General features: G+C 36.1%; 1 protein-coding gene across 4 annotated transcripts in view; it reads right to left on the bottom strand.

The window, feature by feature from the left end:
- The window catches only part of LOC107726296 (disabled homolog 2-interacting protein-like), an 81,193-nt gene that overhangs the window by 21,437 nt on the left and 44,285 nt on the right, over positions 1-15,471 (bottom strand). For all 4 annotated transcript variants that reach the window (XM_016535835.1, XM_016535836.1, XM_016535838.1 and 1 more), the window contains 3 exons: positions 11,490-11,643; positions 10,395-10,493; positions 7,696-8,250 (listed from right to left, as the gene is read on the bottom strand). In XM_016535835.1, the coding sequence (XP_016391321.1) occupies positions 7,696-8,250; positions 10,395-10,493; positions 11,490-11,643 (808 nt within the window). The remainder of the gene's footprint in view (positions 1-7,695; positions 8,251-10,394; positions 10,494-11,489; positions 11,644-15,471) is intronic.

Genomic DNA, 15,471 nt, shown 5'->3' with positions numbered 1-15,471 from the left:
ACAGACATTATATCACATTTAGATCATATCAAAAAACAGATTAATACCTTGTCTAACCTCAAACTCTTGAGATGCATGGGAAAGTGTTAAAGTGTGTGTGCATGGAGAGCCCGCTGAAGTGGATGTCACATCTACAGCGAAGCACGACTTCTGTAATAGCTGTCAGGGCAATGTGCTGCTTCAGACCAGAAATGACATCCTTTCAGAGCCAGCCGGCCTTAAAGTGCAGCCAAGCGAGATAGAGAGAGAGAGAATGGCAGAGCATGAGTCTAAGACAAGATAAGGAGATAGAGAGGTGATGGAGAGAGGGAGAGAGAGGCAGGATGGGGAGAAAACAAGAAAAAAGAAAGGGTGATGGAAGAGGAAAGATAAGGGTGCTGAAGGAAAATGCAAATAATGACTCTCGTCCCGTGTTTCTAATGCTGTTCTTTGAAAAATAAATAAATAAATAAATAATAATTCATCAGAGAATCCAGAAAATCACAGTGTCTGCAAAAATATTAAGTAGCACAACTGTTCTTGAGCACCAAATCAGCATATTAGAATGATTTCTGATAGATAATGTGACACTGAAGATTTTCAAAAACAATTTTAAAATCTTACAACACCAAACTTTTGACCAGAAAGAAATATATTTGTATACTTACAGACATTGGTATACTTAAATACAAATACATGATGTTTACGTATGTACACAAATTTCTGTAGTAGGACAAAAAAAAAAAAACCTCCTGACATTTGAATGTGGCAAGATAGTTGATTATTTTCACATAACAGTATCTAGTTGATTACATTTTTAAAGAGCATTGCTAAAACAATTTCAGAATTTTAAAACATTTTCCCTGGTTATCCATGACTGTGGGAATCAAAGTGAGTGAGATAGAATTCTCCTCAACTGATTGTATGTTTAATCTTCTTCCAAAGTTTATTTAGTGGTGGAGAAAAAAAAGAAAGAATGTACGATAAAAATCACACCCACATGAAACTCAAGCAAGTGATAAATGAGTGTTATTGTGTCCTCTTGGGCTCGTGGTCTCTGTGGGATATATTTTCTCAATTTTTTTACATCACGAGCACACTGGTCTCAGTTCAGTCAAGGGAATACAGTGACCCTCTAATGTGACCACTGCAACATTACCTTAACTGAGTGCATTACCAGAGTGAGAGACATTGGGTTGTCAAGATTCCGTCAGATAGTTCTTCCCAGTGAATCCGTCACTGCAGGCTCTGTTTGGTGGCTCAACTAACCGTGTCCAGACTTTTCAAAGGAACATAAACAGACAAGCTCTATTATCCACACAGACGAGTCTGCTTCATCTTCATTTGAACCTAATTTAGTCCAATTTCTGTCAACTTATGCATCTGTCAGTAACAGACAAGCCAGCTGAAGTAGAACAAAGAACTCCTAAAATACATCTTCTACATCTGATATAAGTGCTCATAAAATTACTATTCAAACTATAATTGAGTGCTTTAATCACACTGAGAATATACACTTAAGGCAGAGGCATGATGTTAGGAAAGTAAAGTACTAAACCGAGTCTTCATTCCTTGTATGAAATGCTCATTTAAGTCAGAACTATAGGCTTGGGCAATATAGCTAAAATATCTTGATATTTTTAAAGGGTTAGTTCACCCAAAAGCGGAGAGATAAAAACAAAACAACGGTCAAGAATTAGAAGTACAAAACGAGGATTTGCAAAGAAAAATGTCTGAGGATTTCGATATAAGCCAAGAGGAGACTGGTTTTCCTTTGCTAAAGTAAGGAAACTTTGCATCCTTTGATCCTGTAAACAAACATTGGTTTTCACGAGGCTCACCGGCGCATGTGCAACGCTGACCTCATACGTCATCAGCCCGGAGCTGCTTCCGTGTACAACAGTGAGCGCAAGCTAGATTCAACTTTGATTCAAGTGATTATTACGTTTTGAATATGGATATTTTTCTTACAAAAACGCATCAATTTGCTACAGGAGGCCTTTGTTCACCCCCCGGAGCCGTGTGAGACACTTTTTTTTATGGATGGGTGCTTTTTATTTAACTTCTTTTGGACTGAAGCAATGCAACACCCGCTGACTGCAATGATAGAGCTTGAAAGATCAAAGACAATTTTTAATATAACTCCGACTGGATTCGTCGGAAAGAAGAAAGTCATATACACCTAGGATGCCTCGGAGGGGAGTAAAACGCAGCCTAATTTTCATTTTTGGGTGAACTAACCCTTTAAGCATTTTGGAGATATTCAATCTATATCTTCATTTGTAAAGAAGTGTTTTATTTTCAGTTAGAGGAGCCATGAACACACATGATTTTCATTAACTGGTACATATACCAATTTATCAATATGTACTACTATTTATACTTCAACATTTCACTGAAATATACACCATTCAAAGTTTGTTAAAAAGTTTAATGTTTTTGAAAGAAATCTTTTGCTCACCAAGGCTGCATTTATTTAACAGTAACAACTTAACAGTTTTCTCTTTTAATATATTTTAAAATGCAATTTATTCCTGTGGTGGCAAAGCTGCCAGTCTTTAGTGCCATTTTTACTAGTGAAGTTCAAATTAGATTTAATTTTTAAAACATTTGTCTTAACACTCAATCTTAACAGGGAATTAATGACTAAATAAAATGTGCTTTTAAATCATCGTGATATTATATATCGCTGGTACTGTAAGTATATTGGAACTATTTTGTAAACCACCATCCTCTAATGAGATTCTGCTCAGAAGCTGCTTTCCTTTTGGACCAAATGTAACACTAAATCATCAAAAAGAAATCAGAAAGCATAAGCTACATAATTGTCACTTGTGTCTCATAAAAGGCATCTGTATTAAAATAACACATTCATATCACAAAAGCTAGTAGACTGGATTTTACAGCTGTCCTCAAAACAAATGACCTTGGACAGCCTGGATGATTCCATCGGTGTTACAGTTTTTACGGCCCACATCCCTCAGGGCTTCTTTGAGAAGCAGAGTAATTAAAGAAGCAGTAATTAACAGCATCAGACTAGCAGGCCTGAATCTGATCTCCCAATCTCAGTCAGCACTCACAGGATAATGTTGCAGATCTGCAAGTCGTTTGTGGACCAGTGACCATCTCTAATGACAATGTGGTGGTTCACAACTTACACTGCAGTTCAGTCAACATGAGAATAAAGGACGGCATTACTGATACGAACCGTTACAAACTGACCATTTAATTCCCGTGTCATTTCCAACAAATCTCCAGTCATTTGTGATTACTGGATGAAGGTTTTTACAACATCCTTTTGACTGAGGAGGATTCATTAATGAATCATTTAAACCAATTTGTGAAGCAGTTCGATAATTTTTTTTAAAAAGAACTGACTCAAATGAGCAATTTGCTCACAAATGGTATATTGTTGCATGATTAAGTTCTATACTAAACAAGAGCAACAGGCTATCTAGCAGATATATCTCAATCTCAAAAAAAAAAATTTTTTTACAGCAGAGTGTGAAAAATAGGGAAAAAAAACATAATTCACTAAATAAAATTCAATGACTTTACCATGATCAAGATTTTACCTTGACTTTTCCCTGATACTTTCTGGGTGACTGTAGGACGTCTGGACTGGTCATTATCAGGGTTCTCAAAAAGGTCAAATCATGAAAAATAAAGTTTTCCCATATCTTTAGAAATAAAAGAGTTAAATGCATGTTAACACAGGGCTTGAATTTCGGCGCGGGATTGCGCATAATTTTTAAACATTCAAGTGTTCAATTCATTACTTGCGCGGTCTGTGACTGAGACCCTTTCTGTGAGCCGCATCTGAGAGCGCGCGCCTTATTGCGTGTAAACGGCCAAATACATACAAAAATATGTCAAAGTGCCCGTCTTGATGAGTATTCATGTAAACAGTCGATTTATACTAAACATTGTCGGTATACAGGCTATTAAGTTCATGTAAACAGTTGAGAAACAAAACTTATGTGTAACAGTTTGATCCATGCATGAGGTCTTAAAGAGACAGCAACCTACAGTCGTGGTCAGAATTATTGGCACCCTTGGTAAATATGATCAAAGAAGGCTGTGAAAATAAATCTGCATTGTTAATCATTTTGATCTTTTATTTAAAAAATTCACATAAATCTAACCTTTCATTGGAGAATAAGAATTTAAAGTGGGGTGAAATATCATTATGACATAATGAGTTTTTTTCTAATACACATTGGACACAATTAACGGCACCCTTTTATTCAATGCTTTTTGAAACCTCCATTTGGCATAATAACAGCTCTGAGTTTTCTCCTATAATGCCTGATGAGGTTAGAGAACACCTGACAAGAGATCAGAGACAATTCCTTCATCCAGAATCTCTCCAGACCCTTTATTTTCACAGCCTTCTTTGATCATATTTACCAAGGGTGCCAATAATTCTGACCACGACTGTAAATAAACCTGCTGCTGTCAGTCATTAATGTTTATTTATACATTGAAGACTAACCAGTGTTATTTTAAAGTTAAATAGGTTATTCTGTTTCTGTTGTATTTCGGTACCTGAATATTACTGTTAAACCTACCTGAAAAACTTAAAGCACAGTTAATTTTAGTTGTATCTTGTTATTGTATTTGTTTGTGCCATTGCTTGTCATAGGGCTGGGTATCGAGTTCGATACTTTTTAGGCACCGACCGAATTGCCTCGATACCATCGAGAAAAATAAAACCAACGTTTTTTTGTTAGATAATGTAATCTTGTTAAAATTGATTTCATAAAATTGGTATCGAAAAAAGTATCGTTCAGGAACCGGTATCGAAGTCAAGGTATCGGTATCGAAAATTTTTGAACGATACCCAGCCCTAGCTTGTCATTAATCTTGCATCATCTAAAAAATTAAAACACATTATTAACCTATTCTTATTTTAATACTGACTGTTTACTTGTCTCTTTTAGTTAAAATAAATTCAATTCAGAGTTTGAAAGTTTTTTTTTTTAAAGTATCTTCCTCACAATATAAATATGAATCAACAACATTATAAATTGTAAAACACAAATACACTGCGTGACGAAACATTTAGGTTGGATGATTGTGGTTTAAAAATATGTCTAAAAAAATACCCTAACTCCCCCCTCAAATTAAAAAATCCCCTGCATAAGAGCCACCTAAAGGGGGAATTCCCCCCCATTTTCCAAAACGAAATTCAGGCCCTGTAACATACCTCAACTTTCAGAATTCCCTGCAAAAAAGAACTCATTTATTAAAATTACATTTTCAAAATAGTTTGTTCTAAAATATCCTTGAACGTCTGACTTTACAAATACTGAAAATTAGGCTACAGCTACACTTATACATCAACAATGCGGGTGTCCAGAAACGTGGCCCAGCCAGCCATGGTCAGGCAATAAGGAGAGAATAGTATATAAAAATATATACAGTACACACTATAATTCATAAACACTGGAAGAACTAATGGGAGTTGTACTGTTCCTGGTCCTGTCCTGTTCCATACTGTTCCTGGCTCTGTGTAGTGTTGTTAATCTACAAACTTTTTAAAGGAATCGGTGTATATCCTAGAGGACTTTGTCTATTTCAACGAACCCTCAAATTCCATTTGGAAAATGTAAAGCACAAATTCATGACATCACATTTGAACAACAGCCTAAACTGACTGATCAATCTGACGTATTTTCATTCTGTTAATTAACAAAATCATTTGGCTCTAAATGTTACAAGTTTTTATTCTCAAGTGATCCGTCTTCATTTTGTAGTCTGGAAGCAAAGAGACTAATAAAGGATACTCTTTGTGCCTCTCAAATTCTCAACAAGCAATTCACCAACAGATTTTATGTTTCTAAAATGACTGCTGATGTACTGCTGAAATGATGCCAAAAAAAACCTCTGACCTCTGCTAAAGCTGAATACCTTATATATGTAACAATTAATTTAGGATTTGCACTGACACCCCAAATGAACAAATGAATAGAAGACCTCCCCTATAGTTTCACGCTTCATTTCACTGATTCTCCATGGCTAGAGGTAATGGCACCAGAATAACTACTTGATGGGCAAGATGTTGGATTAAAAATACTGGACTTTAAGGCAGCAAAAATTCAGTTTCTTGAGAGTTGGCCACTGAAATTAGCCTTATGCCCGGACACTGATTAAAAACATGGTGGTAGATTCGCTGTCTGAAAATCTCGTTTCATGCTTAGTTTAGACTCCACACACAGGTTACAATAATGAGAATATTCAGCTCAACTACATATCTAAAAAATAACCTTTCGTCTGTCCTGTTCTTCCTCAAACAGTGAACGGTGACATTAGTGCAGTCTAAACACACTCTTCACTAAATGCCATTCATATACTAGAGGCTTATCCACCTCCATCTAAGGTCATTTTGCCTTTGTGTTTATATCATCCTGTAAGTCACTGCAAACATACCATCTACAACAACCCTGGATCTGCCAATCAGGGCCAGACAGACTTAAAAGCCAATACAGATAAGAGCAGCCATATTAATACCTCCCTTATGGTATATTTTGCTCTTTGGATCCTGCGGTAGGCTGTGAGAACCGGGGAGATTATCCCTCCGAAATACCTCTCAGCATGTGAAAACAACGGGATACAGCAGAGATAACAAACTGGAATTGGATTGCTTTTGATTCTCCGTGACTTCTGAAGTTCAATAAGAGCAGCAATGAAAAACAAAACGCACAAGGAAAACACCCAACGGTCAGAAAAAAAGGCAAAAATTGATTTTCCAATAGTTGCAAAAAGTAAACATACAGTCACATAAATAATTCATTTAAATGTTAATTCATAAATTACAAACATATAATATTTTATATTTTATAAATTCATGTTTAGATTAATTATTTGTTTGAATAACAATCTAAATAATTTATAAATGAAAGTTTATGTATAATGTTTTATATCTATAATTTATATGCTAAGTTTAAATTATTTATTTGAATAATTAATGTGAATTCATAATGTACAAAATTATATATATATATTATATATTAACAAACATCATTTTGTTCATTGGTTTCACTGAATCACAAAATAATGTCAAGCTGTATAAAGAATAACATAAGCTATGTTATTTATGCAGCTAAAACACTATAAAACACTGAGTCACTTTTCCAGATGAATATATGCACATTTGGTGTAGCAAAAGCCAGTATTCAAATATTAAAGTCTCCATCTATTAGAATAATGGATTGTATGTGTGCAGTAGATAAATATGTCTTTCAGCTTGTGATGATGAAGCATACTGGTTAAACATCTGGAAATTAAACCACAACGTTGTAGATATGAACCTTGTTATGGTCAACTGATGCCATTGTGTCTTTTAGCAATGCATTTAAAACCTGTATTGTCACTGTCTCTGAATTCTCTGAATAAAGGTGTCTGCTAAAGCAGGGGTTTTCAAAATGGACCTCCTTCCTAAAATATATATTTTCATGTATAAAGATCCAGTTTATACTGTGAAAAAATTACACAAACTTGTGTCTTTAGAGGCAGAATGAAAAAGTATTTTTTTACTTTTTTATTTTATATTATTATTATTACTGTTATATTCGTTAATATTATTATATTCTTCCATATTCTCTAATATTATACTTTAATATTTCTTTTTATGTAGACCCCCTAGCACTTTCCTGGAGCACAGTTTGAAAACCCTTTTGCTAAATGACAAAATCTGTTAGACTTTCACAATACCTTGGCTTTCCCGGTGCTCTGTAAGATGTGCACCAGAGCGCAGGCCATCTCCTCTTTGTTCTTGACGCTGATGACGGGCTCCAGCACAGAGCAGAGCAGCATGTAGTTGTTGGTGGTATACTCGGCAAACTCTTTGTAGAGCTCCATGGGCAGGATGTTCATGCTCTGGTACCGGGTCTTGATGCGGACCATGGGACCCGCTGTTTTCCCTTTACCTGGATTGGGTTGGCTAACTGGGTACCATTTCTCAACCAGCTGCCTGCTCGTGACATTCACCACTGGAATGCTCACTAACCCCACGTAGTTGTTCTTGTCCTTTTTCTTCTTCTTGTCTGAGTCCCTATAGAGATGGACGGTGATGTTCTGGACTGTAGGGAGGTTACTGAACTCAAAGTGTTCACCCCAGAAGATGTTATCCGTCTTCAGCTTGCAGGTGGTGCGGGCATAGAGGCTGTCGTCCAGGCAGAGCTCACAGAAGTACTTTTTCTTGGCCGGAAGGTCCTTAGCTTCGATGATCCACAGCTGAAGCGTATTCTCCACCCGCCGACTGTTGTCCTAGAGACGAAAGGGCATTGTGAGGTCAGTGGACATGTCATGGCTGTAGTGGATTATTACCACATCAGTGTGGCATCTAACAGGGTCAGTGATTTAGAGATGCTTTTCAACTCAGTGATTAAATACCCTCTGCTTCAGATCACCCACCCTTGGCTGGAAATTAAAAGGCCCTTTATTTTGGATCACTTCATGTCCTTCCCATAAAGATAGCAGGACGATGCTGTAAATACTGTGTGACGTCATTCAGCACTTAATGTCATTCACTGGCCTTTTTTTAATAGAATAGTCTTTCCAGTGTAAAGTCATGTGGTTTAATATATGAGGGACTATCATGCTGTAGTTAAGGTTAAGCTTTTGTTGAACTATAATAGAGGTTAATTTATAGATATCCCTCCTTCTTCTTATAACTTAGGAGGCAATGGAGGATGAGATCAGAATAAAACTAAATGTCAGTTATTTCTGAGGCCACAGACCGTCGTGAATCACTGAGCTGAACAGACTAAAGTCCTCGCTCACCAGCGGTATACAGCAATTCTTGTCCCCCACACGCAAGCCAGTGCACAGTTCCCCGCCCACAATTAGTGATGCCATGCAGAAGCATCTGTATCTGGGGTGAAATGTTACCACTGATGGAAACACTGATAAATAGTGATCATATCTGGGCAATTTAGCCCTCTCCTAAACAGTTCATTTATCATTTTCTGTGTGGATATATTTTTTGTTCCTCTTTCTAGGTTTCTGTCATTTAGAAAGTATAAATTTGGCAGGCTTTAAGAGGTCTACAGCAGGTTAGTGGTGTAGATTTAAAGCCGGTGATGTAGGTCACTAAGAACTGTTGTATGAAAAAGGCTGTATCAGGGCTGCATGACTGCGACTGCAAATGCGATAAAAAAAAAAACACCTTCAGGTTTGCTGTGCTTGTTTGATATATATGTATTAATAATAATAATAATAATAAATGTATTATTGGTAGAAGTAGTAGTAAATTAAAATGTGTTCTGTATGTACAAATATACAGTATTAAACTATTGTAATATTCCACTGAAATAAAAACATTGAATATTTAAGAAAAACAACAACAATAATTTTACAGTACAACTGTAAATTTACAATACTAATATTTCTGGCTTAAAGCTTTGCTTTTGTTTAACAACAGTCAGTTTAGAAGTGTTTCTCATTATAGTTTTGGGGAAATGGCTAGCACATGTTGCGTTGCTCTGAAACGCAGAAAACATTGGATCACAAGTTCACTCTGAAACACGTAGCACATATATTGATCTGGGATTTTATAATCACACTAAGCCATATCAGTATTATTATCGGTTTTATTTTCATTAATCATGCAACCCTAGCCTGTATAAAGATTCTTTCAAATTCTAGAATAAATAATAATACAACTTCCATTTTTGAGTGAACTATGCCTTTAAGGCTTGACTGATGAATTGCTCTGTAACAGCAGTTGACTGTACTAGGAACTACTGTAGGCATTGTGTAGGGCTCTAGTGCTCACGGATATTCCCACAGAAATAAACATCCACTAAGGCAATTGATTTCGCATCTTGGTATTGAGGTGCTCCATTGTGCGCCCTCATCACAGATAATGAACTAATTAGGCAGACAGAAATGGGCCTCTGCTGCAGAAGCTAATGCCTGAGCTATGATCATCTCCACACTACTACAGCATCAACATCTGTCTGAAAGCATCATCTGTTCAAGGCAAAGCTCTGTAAAGCCTGGCTCTGGTGTTCACCTCAGAAACCCACAGAGTAATTAAAATGTAAGACTGAGCGACGAGGAGACATTAAACACATCCCCAGGCAAGCTGTGAAGAAGGCAAATATAACTTGAAGGGTGTGCTTGATTATTATTTTTTTAATTAATCATTAATTTGCTTAATCATTGATTGGTGAAATGAGCTGTCGGATGAGATCTTTTTTCTTGGCCATATGTTTTGCTGTTTCTCTCCTGTATCTCATGTGCTTATATCAAAGAGAGAGGGAGAAAAACTGCCCTGAATTTCATCATTCTTACAGAAAAAGAAACATTATTTGATGTCTCTTCTTTCTTTGCATTGAGTTGCATTTCTCCAGTATGATTTTAGCCTAAGCAGTTATAAAAGCACTTCTGCAGGAAGGTAAGTTTACCTTATTAGGGTGGATGGCCCGTCGCAGGTTCTCCATCCATTTGTCTCTCTCTGCGGCCGAACGACAAGAAAAGCACTTACTACCTGTGGAAGTGCTCACCTGGAAAAAAGGTTGATAATTGTCAGCTTACTGCGAGAATCTCATGGCTACCAGCTTGCTTATGACAAAAGCAAACCTGTGCCATGTTTTAATGTCATTGGAAAATTTGTTACTAACAAGAAACAAAATGCAAAACTGAATCACATTTACAGACAGAGATTTGTTTAGGTACAAATACAGCATTTAAAAAAACGTGTTCAGAAAAATGGATATAGACAATCACATATGTTCCGACCAGGAATCACAAGCTATAAAAGAAGCTATATAAAAAGAGAGCTTGTGACGAATCAAAATTGAATTAAATTGAATAGATTCTGCTCGATACAGATTTCCTGGTTTGATTAAATTATGATCAATACAGATTTCCCAGTTTGATTAAATTCTGGTTCAATTTACAGGATTGTGATTTGATTCTGAATTTGATTAAATTCAGGTTTAATCCACAGGCTCTTCATTTGATTTGATTCTGATTTAGATTATATTCTGGTTTAATCCACAAACTCTTAATTTATTTGATTCTGATTAAATTCTGGTTTAATCCACAAACTCTTGATTTGATTTGATTCTGATTTTGATTAAATTCCAGTTGATTTGTATATATTTTAGGTATAACACCCATTTTGTTTACAATTCTTCTTTTTTTATTTAGTGGACAAATCATTCTCCACTAAAATTCAAATTATCAAATTATAAAAAATTATAAAATAAATTTAAAAAAATTATAAAAATTGACCCTGGGATTTTAAAAATCGATATTGGGGCTGTTCAATTAAGATCTTAATTAAATGGAAATCACTTAAAAAAAAAAAATGGAAATCAATATAATCAGACAAATAGTTTTTTGCCAGAAACTTGCCTGGTTAGAACCACTGTCTTATGAATGACGATATACTGTAATATTGAATTCAAATGAACATGTACTGAGGGTTGAGAGAGATCAGATCAGTGAATTCATTGATGTATATAATGTAAAGCGAGTGAAAGAGGTGTCTATACCTCAAAGCAGTAATCTTGTCCGAGGATGGAGCTGTGCACTGGTTTAATAAGGACCTCCTCCTCCATGCTGAGGTCCAGAGCTTCTACTGCACTGCTGGGACTGAGCAAAGACTCGTGAGAGCGCGATTCCTTCAGCCTGGGCATCAGATGAGACCTGAAACAGGAACACACACCAACCAGTGACACAAGTGTCTCTCTTGTACACACACTCTCAAGCTTTTCAATACACACATAATCATTTATCTTGAAAACAAGACAAGATGATCGAATGGGAATATCTATGGCAACCACAAAGCTGTTATCACTGCCTAAATTGCAGGGGTAATGTGAGGACTAGTGCTGTCAAATGATTAATCGCAATTAATCGCATATATAATTTATATTATATATAAATATTTTATATATAAACAAAACATTTTTCTTAATTATATACATGTATGTGTGTGTATTTATATATACATAATAAATATACATCGTACACACATATATAAACAAAATTAAATAAACAAAAACTTTTATTTTGGATGCGATTAATCGTTTGACAGCACTAATGAGGGCACACATTCTGGTCCTATTCAAAGACATTCACACAGCATACAGTATGCTGAGACAACAGACTCTGTAGGCAGCCTTAAAGAGACATACAGGACACAGCAGTTTTGAGGATCAAAGAATAATAGATGTTTGAAACTCAACAACAGTTTTGAGTCTCCAAAGTGTGAAGACAGCAGCAATAATATAGCAGTAATACAGGTCATAGAGCAAATTTTCTATAATCTCACTAATTCAGTGGAAAAAGTGGAAACTTCATTTCCAGTTGAGACAATTGCAATTTAAACGAAGAAAGTCATATACACCTAGGATGACTTGAGGGCGAGTAATTTATGGGCTAATTTTCATTTTTGGGTGAACTAAGCCTTTAACCAAATAAATTACTTGTAGTAAACAATTCTGTTTTGTCAAGAAAAATCATTAAATAAACCTATTAAGTAAACCATTAAAAATAAATTTCTGATTAATGCAGAGTGCAGTATTTTGCTAAAAATGAAACTAGACAAATACAATTAGATAAATAATAATTTTATTTTTGTGGGGGAAATGGAAATTTTAGCAGGGTGAGTGAAAATCTGAATGACTGGGTCAGAAAAAATGTCCTCAACATGTTCTATATAATAAGAGACATAAATAATGCATAAAGGCATTACTTACTCATTAAGACATGAGAATGAACACAGGCTTGCTGTTCAGCATGTGTTGACTGAGCAAGTGTTTATGTGATCTGATCACTACAGATGTCATTAACTGAGCTGTCGTTAATGTTAGCGCTCTGACAAGATAATTAGTGCCTTCTTCAAATTGCTAATTATCTCCTAATAATCTAAAATAGAGTTTAGCAAATATCTGCCAAACATTTCAACATCTGTTAACTTGCAAAGGAAAAAAAAAATCAGAAAGGTAGATCATAGAGGAAGTTGTGTGTGCTTGCGTGCATGTGTGAAGAATGAAGCCATTTAAGATGCCAATACCACTTGTGTCACATCAATTCAACACGTTCCGCATCCATAATAAACAGTGATGGGAGATAGCAAGCATATCATTCGAAAATCCAACATGTTTCCAGCTGTAATTAGAGTGGGAGATCTCATCTAAGATGAAGCCTGTGTTGGTCTGAACTGACGTTAATTAGTGTTTGCTACAAAGCAGATCTGATTTGGGAACAGTTCCACTACTCATCCCTTCATGTCAGCTGGAGAGAGATGTGCACAGAACACTCTTCATCTTCTGATCTCCAAGGAATACATCACACAAAAATGAAAATTCTGTCATTATTTACACACCCCAGTGTTGATGTGCAGCATATCCCCTAAAAATTGGGTTGCTGTGCATCTGGCTGTGATGAAGGTTTAGTATAGTAGGTTAGGTAAGGTTTTAGAATACGGATTAAAACGACTTAATTTATATAAACTACGATGCTTTCTAGTTGTATTTAGTATAAATTTATTACAACTGGAGTTTATTACAATAACCAATATATATATTTTTTTTTTACTGAACATTATTCATATACATTATATTATTTACATATTTTATTTATAATATTTTTATTACATATATTTTATGTAAATATAATATGTACATGCTAGGAAGCGTCTCTCTCCATAAACAATCATCATCAACTGTTTGTTGCTGTGTGTATCTCATAAATTATTTACTATTCTCTATTACCCTGAACTCTTTATTTATCTCCCCCTCTCCTTTGTTTTCCTTGTTTCTTCCACTCTCCTTCTTTCTCTCCTCCACAAAGATCTTCAGAGGTAAGACTACTCCTGAGACCAGCCTTGTCTCCTAACCACTGAGGCTTCAGAGCACATAAAACGTGTGTGTGTGTGTGTGTGTGTACAAATTGGTTTATTTCTGATTGGCTGAGGTGAAACGAAGCAGAGGACTCTAAGCAAAAGGGGATTGTGGGATTGATCCACGCTTGAAGCGGCCTTGGAGAGACGGAGTATCAAACTAGCAGTCCAAACGACAGGTTGAGTTTCAGAATGAGGAGAAACCAACATCAGTTTTCCTGACCGGGAAACATTGATGGGATGACACTGACAGGAAGCAGTGGGAATAGCTGTCAAAAACCAGCTTGAGTGAAAGGATTTTAGAAGAGAGAAGGAAAAATCGAAAGAAACTGTGTGTGTTGGGGGTTCATCTGAACGGTCGTCAATCACTTAGTTACTGGATATGAAACTTGCAACATCAAAAGAATGTTCTCTAAAGTTGAACGTCTTGTTTCTGAATGAAACAGACAAGTTTCCTTGAGTAGGATCTAATAATAGCTCTTCAAGACTATCGTGAGATAAGAAGGGACCAGGAGCGAAAATACCTCAGAAGCTCTTTTTTAGTCAGCAAGTTTAGAAGGGGATCAAGTGCCACTGAAACAAAGAGAGAACAGTTCAGCACTTTCCATGGGCTCATCTAAAGCTTATCTTTCGTTTTGAGGAAAAGATACAAAAATCTCATCATGAATTCAGAACTTTCTATGCAAAGGAGACAATACCTCATTCACTTTTGAACCATGAATATGAAGGGCTATACCAATGCATTAAGTAAAATGAAAGATTACAGAACAGTGTGCTCAATGACCAACTCATCTTGCCCACCAATTATGGTAGACGCCACATTTAATTTGATGCAAATTGAAAATATGACTGAGAAGGACAGATGTAGTGCGGTCAGTAGTGTTCTCTATAGTCGATAGAGACCAATTTTGAGGGGGAATCCGATTTCTTACAACACCAGCCCAGTTGGGATGCTCATATCAGTGCCACTTGTAGAGCAAAAATTACACACTGCACCTTTAAGACAATACAACCAATCGAATGAACTCACAGCCTCATTTTTATTCTTTGATTTGTTAGATTCAAACCTGCATGCATGGATGTCATGTCTTGTGCATGAAACTACATAAAAATCACATTATCCTTGACATTATCCTACATAAAAATCACATTATCTTATAAAAAAATTTTTTTATCTAATTTTAGAAATAATGCTTTTAAAGGACACTCAAGAAGAGCACTTTCTCATTAGTACTAATATGATGTAACACCAAGTGGCAACCTCCCGCTCTCTCTCGTGAAGCCAACACGGAAGTGACTTAAACTGTAATTCGTCAACTGGCCGCTAGAGGCTGGCTGTAAAAGGAAGTCAATCCCATAGACTCCCCATGTTAAAATGCCCAACTTTACAGCAGAAAAAAAACATGTTTACAGCCTGGTTCAAAAAATGATTTTGGTCTATATAGCTAATTTTGCCCTTCATGACAACTGAGGGGGGCGAATTTTTTTATAACTCATCCGTTTAAATTATATTAAGCCTTAAAGTTCTGCATAATTAAGGGCGTGGCCACTTGAGTGACAGGTGGATTGCCGCTGCTGTCACCACCGTCGAGCTAGGTGGGCGTGGCTTCAGCAACCTGCTCACGCCT

The sequence above is a fragment of the Sinocyclocheilus rhinocerous genome, unplaced genomic scaffold (genome assembly GCF_001515625.1).
Source record: "Sinocyclocheilus rhinocerous isolate Xijiao unplaced genomic scaffold, SAMN03320098_v1.1 scaffold486, whole genome shotgun sequence".
NCBI lineage: Eukaryota > Metazoa > Chordata > Actinopteri > Cypriniformes > Cyprinidae > Sinocyclocheilus > Sinocyclocheilus rhinocerous.
The sequence above is the reverse complement of the archived record's forward strand: the minus strand, read 5'-3'. Positions and strand labels throughout refer to the sequence as shown.